The 4,325-nt window shown below is 53.3% G+C and overlaps 1 protein-coding gene across 1 annotated transcript; it reads left to right on the top strand.

Moving 5' to 3' along the window:
• tcsA-0 (Two-component system protein A) lies at window positions 1-4,325 on the top strand (the record flags this gene model as incomplete). Its single annotated transcript, XM_036642963.1, has 4 exons — window positions 1-2,451; window positions 2,504-3,441; window positions 3,491-3,832; window positions 3,932-4,325. The coding sequence occupies 4 exons, from the start codon at window positions 1-3 to the stop codon at window positions 4,323-4,325; spliced, it is 4,125 nt and encodes a 1,374-aa protein (XP_036491899.1).

Below are 4,325 nucleotides of genomic sequence, written 5' to 3'. Positions count from 1 at the left end.
ATGCCACCCTCCGAGCCTATCCTTGCCGGCGGCCATGCGCGAGGCAACGGCCCCGTGATTCTTCCCCCAAAAACCTCGGATCCGCCCGAAGAACCTCCCAAGTTAGGCTCACGGCAGTCTTCTGGGGACAGCATGGACAGTATGAACAGTACGGACAGCGGTTTCAACTTCGATACCAAATCCCAGCCTGAAGTCGGTTCCTACCGAAGCGATGGCGTCGGAAGCACTACAAGTGCCACCAGTGCCAGGAGTCGCTTTTTCCGCGAGAACCTCAACCTTGCCGCCGGCAGTGGCAAGCGATCCAACTCGACGAGTCCGTTTCGTTTATCGATGCCCTTCATCACGCCAGGTCAGCTCGCTTTCTCCGCCATGCAATACCTCCCAGTACCGTTGCTGGTCTTGAACAATTTGAAGACAGTAGTGCTTGCCAACGAGGCGATGGGCAGGATGCTCGGCATGTCGGACGCATCGGAGGACACCCATTCTTACATTGCGGAGCGGTTAAGAGGGCAGTCCCTTTCCCAGGTCGGAATCGATATGATTCAAGAAGGACGTCCAGTTTGGGTTGGATGGGAAGCTTTCTTGGATTCTCTTGTGTTGGAGATGGGTGCACGGCAGACCTCCAAGGACGCAGCCGACCTATTTGGTCAGGGTGGGGAAGCCACCCCGACCGCCGGTTCGCTGGCCCCGCCGGCACCGGATCACGCGCCGAGCACACCAACGGTCAAGGATGCTGTGGTGGATGTTATCATCACCAGGAAGGAACTAGGCAAGCCTGGCTTTGACGCACGAAGCAAAGGTGGAGCGTCCGATCATCAAGTATACGCCAAGATGATTGTAACGATATGGGAGATTGAAGAGCACCAGGTTTACTTCACGCTCACATTCACGAGCTCTCAATCGCCCCCCTCAAGTCTCATCCCGAGTCGCAAATCCACAGCCAGGCCGAACATATTGGAACAAGCAGACCGAAAAACTATATCAAATTCAAACCCGCCATCCGTGAGCTCCAGCCACGACTCGAGCTCGCCTTCATTCCGTGTCAGCCCTAGTGCGGTGTCACTGTCGTCGAGCCCGTTTCCACCAATGGGCCCACCCTCAACAGCAGCCCACGCGAGTACGCCGTCGATTTTGCAGAAGATGATTCTCATGAAGGATGCTCTTCTCGATAACACAACAATGCCGATTCTTGCAATGTGGAAAGACGGCAGTGTAACATTTCCAAATAAGGCAGCACGCAGCCTATTGCGCCAAGAAAGCGATTTGGAGAAGTCTGCCGACGGTTTCGACTTGTTGCCAAGCTGGACCGTGTACGACGCAGATTTTACTAGGGAACTAGACGTCAGCGAATACCCCATCTCGGTCCTTCTTCGGACTGAAAAGCCATTTAGCAACATGCGTGTTGGCATGATGGAGGAGAACACCGGAAAGAGAACAGTTTACGATGCTTTGGGGGAGGCCATCAGGGATGATGCTACTGGAGAATTTCTAGCTGGTGTGGTGACATTCCGGGACGTCACGAAGATGACCGAAGAAATTACGGAGATCAAAGAACGGGACGAGGAGCGGTTCAAGTTGATCTGCGACACAATGCCTCAATTGGTCTGGACGACCAGGCCCGACGGTTATCACGATTTCTTCAACACCCGATGGTACACATACACGGGCCTGACGCCGGAAGACTCATTAGGTCTTGGATGGAAACATCCATTCCATCCAGATGATATGCCTGAAACCGTCAAAAGATGGAAGCACTCACTCGCGACGGGAGATCCATATGTTACCGAGTACAGGTGCCGCAGCAAGACTGGGGAGTGGAGGTGGATGTTAGGCCGTGCTCTGCCGTTGAAGAACAAGGAGACGGGTGAAATTGAGAAGTGGTTTGGAACCTGCACCGACGTGAACGAGGGCATCGAGGCAAAACTGACTGCCAGGCGAACCCGGCAGCAGCTCTTGAGCGTTCTCGCTCATTCACAAGTTACCATCTTTACAGTCGACATGAACCGCAAACTGACGATGCTCGAAGGAGCACTCATTTGGGACAGCGAGGAGGAGAGCAATCACGAGAACTCTGACTGGTTCATCGGCCAAGATATGTACGATGTCTTCAACCGTCTGAACGCTCAGCTCAAGACCGGCGAACGTCCGAAGTTCCTCCGACCCATTGAAGATATACTAGCCGGCGGCAAGACTGAAGAGGTGGCGGAACACGGAATGGATGGACGCTGGTACCGGACGAGGTTCCTTCCGATTCTCGGCAAGAAATCCAAGGACGGTATCGTGACGAATGAGACCTGCGTTGAGGGTGTCATTGGAGTCATTATGGACGTCAGTGAGCTGAAGGAGAAGGCGGAGGACCTTAAAGAACAGTCTCGAGAGAAGAAGCAAGCAATGGCGAACGAAGCTGCTGCCAAGGAGGCCAACAGACTGAAGAGCCAGTTCCTTGCTAATGTGAGTGGTGATGATCAAGTTGAATGACGCAAAGTCGCTGACTACTTCATAGATGTCTCACGAAATCCGGACGCCCATCACAGGTGTCATCGGAATGGCCGAGCTGCTTGGAGACATGGAGCTCGACCCCGAGCAGATGGAGTACGTTGAGAACATCCAGAGATCTGCAAATGCTCTGTTGACGGTCATCAACGATATTCTTGACTTTTCAAAGGTCGAATCTGGACGTCTGGACATTGAAGAGGTCCAGTTTTCACTATCGGTAATTGTGACGGATGTCAGGAAGATGCTAAGCTTCGCTGCGGAGCGCAAGAATCTCGACTTCAGGTCGGATATCTCGAGAGATATCGAAAACGACTTGGTCGTCATTGGCGATCCAGGCCGTGTTCGCCAAATCATCACCAACCTCCTCACCAACAGCATCAAGTTTACGAACCAAGGTTATGTCAAATTCTCGGTCCAGAAGGAGAAGGAGACTGCGGATAACATCATCGTCAAGTTCATCGTCGAAGACAGCGGTATCGGTATTGAAGAGGAGGTTCGGAAAAAGCTCTTCCAACCGTTCAGCCAGGGTGATGCATCCACGGCTAGAAAATTCGGCGGAACTGGTCTGGGCCTCACCATTTGCAAGAACTTGCTCGACCTCATGCACGGAGACATGACTCTAGAATCGTCGCTCGGCAATGGAACCGTCGCAACGTTTTGGGTCCCCTTCAGCAAGCCTCAGGGGCGACAAGCCGGCAAGCCGATCGTGGAGATTGGTTCGCTTCCAGATCGGTTGCAGTCTGAGATGAGCGTTTCTTGCAATAGCTCAGAATTTGAGCAATTGATCAACACGCCTCCCGCTTCGGGAGAGTCGTCGCAATTCTTGACCGACAAACACAGGTCCCCTTCCCGCCGACTATCTGTTCGAACCCCACCAGCTTCCGATGAGGAAATGTTGCCGGCCGCTGAACGCGCCAAGATTCATGTACTGGTGGTCGAAGACAAGTGAGTATACTGTTTGGCAAACATCTGGGCCCACACTAACCATGCATAGTGCTATCAATCAGCAAATCGCCACCAAGACGATCATGAAACTTGGGTTCAAGGTGACTGCGGCGTGGAACGGCAAGGATGCGCTCGAATACATGGCTGCGGCAAAGGATGGCAAGCACCCGAAGCCGGATATCATCCTCATGGACGTGCAGATGCCCGTCATCGACGGCTACAAGTGCACACATCTTCTTCGACACCACGTGCCATACAAGGCTTACGTGCGAGACATTCCCATCGTCGCAATGACAGCTTCTGCGATCCAAGGTGACAAGGAAAAGTGCACGAAAGCAGGCATGGATGACTATCTTTCCAAGCCGGTCAAGAGCAAGACGCTCGAAAGAATGTTGGTGAGATGGAGTTTGGCTAAACGACAGCAAGGGACGGCGCAGAGGGGTTCGGATGGTTCTCTTTCTGACTGCTCAGACACTGCTGAACATTGCAGCAATGCAGATATCCCAGGTGTTGAACACGACCATGGTGGCGACTCCACAGACACCTTGAATGCCATCAAGAAGGAGTCAGAAAACAACAACAGGGATCTTGAAAAGGAGGACAGGGGCGACGTGGCCACACCTAGGCCTCTGACGAGGAATAATTCCTACGAACCGTCACCGTTTGACTCGCCAGGTGTGAACTCCAAGCCGATCCGCCGATCGGAGACGGACGAGCTCGCTCTGCAAGCCCAGGCCGGCAAATTGATGGATGCTGCTGGCGGGAAGAAGCTTGAGCGACGCGGCGCGTCATTCCAGACGGTAATTGCGGGTGACACGGGTGACTCCCTCACGGAAGAGAACGTCGAAAAGCTGGAAAAGGAAGAAAAGAAGCGAAGATCGTAG

Source organism: Colletotrichum siamense (genome assembly GCF_013390195.1).
Source record: "Colletotrichum siamense strain Cg363 chromosome Unknown KSG_Cg363_contig07, whole genome shotgun sequence".
Classification (NCBI taxonomy): domain Eukaryota; kingdom Fungi; phylum Ascomycota; class Sordariomycetes; order Glomerellales; family Glomerellaceae; genus Colletotrichum; species Colletotrichum siamense.
The sequence above is the reverse complement of the archived record's forward strand: the minus strand, read 5'-3'. Positions and strand labels throughout refer to the sequence as shown.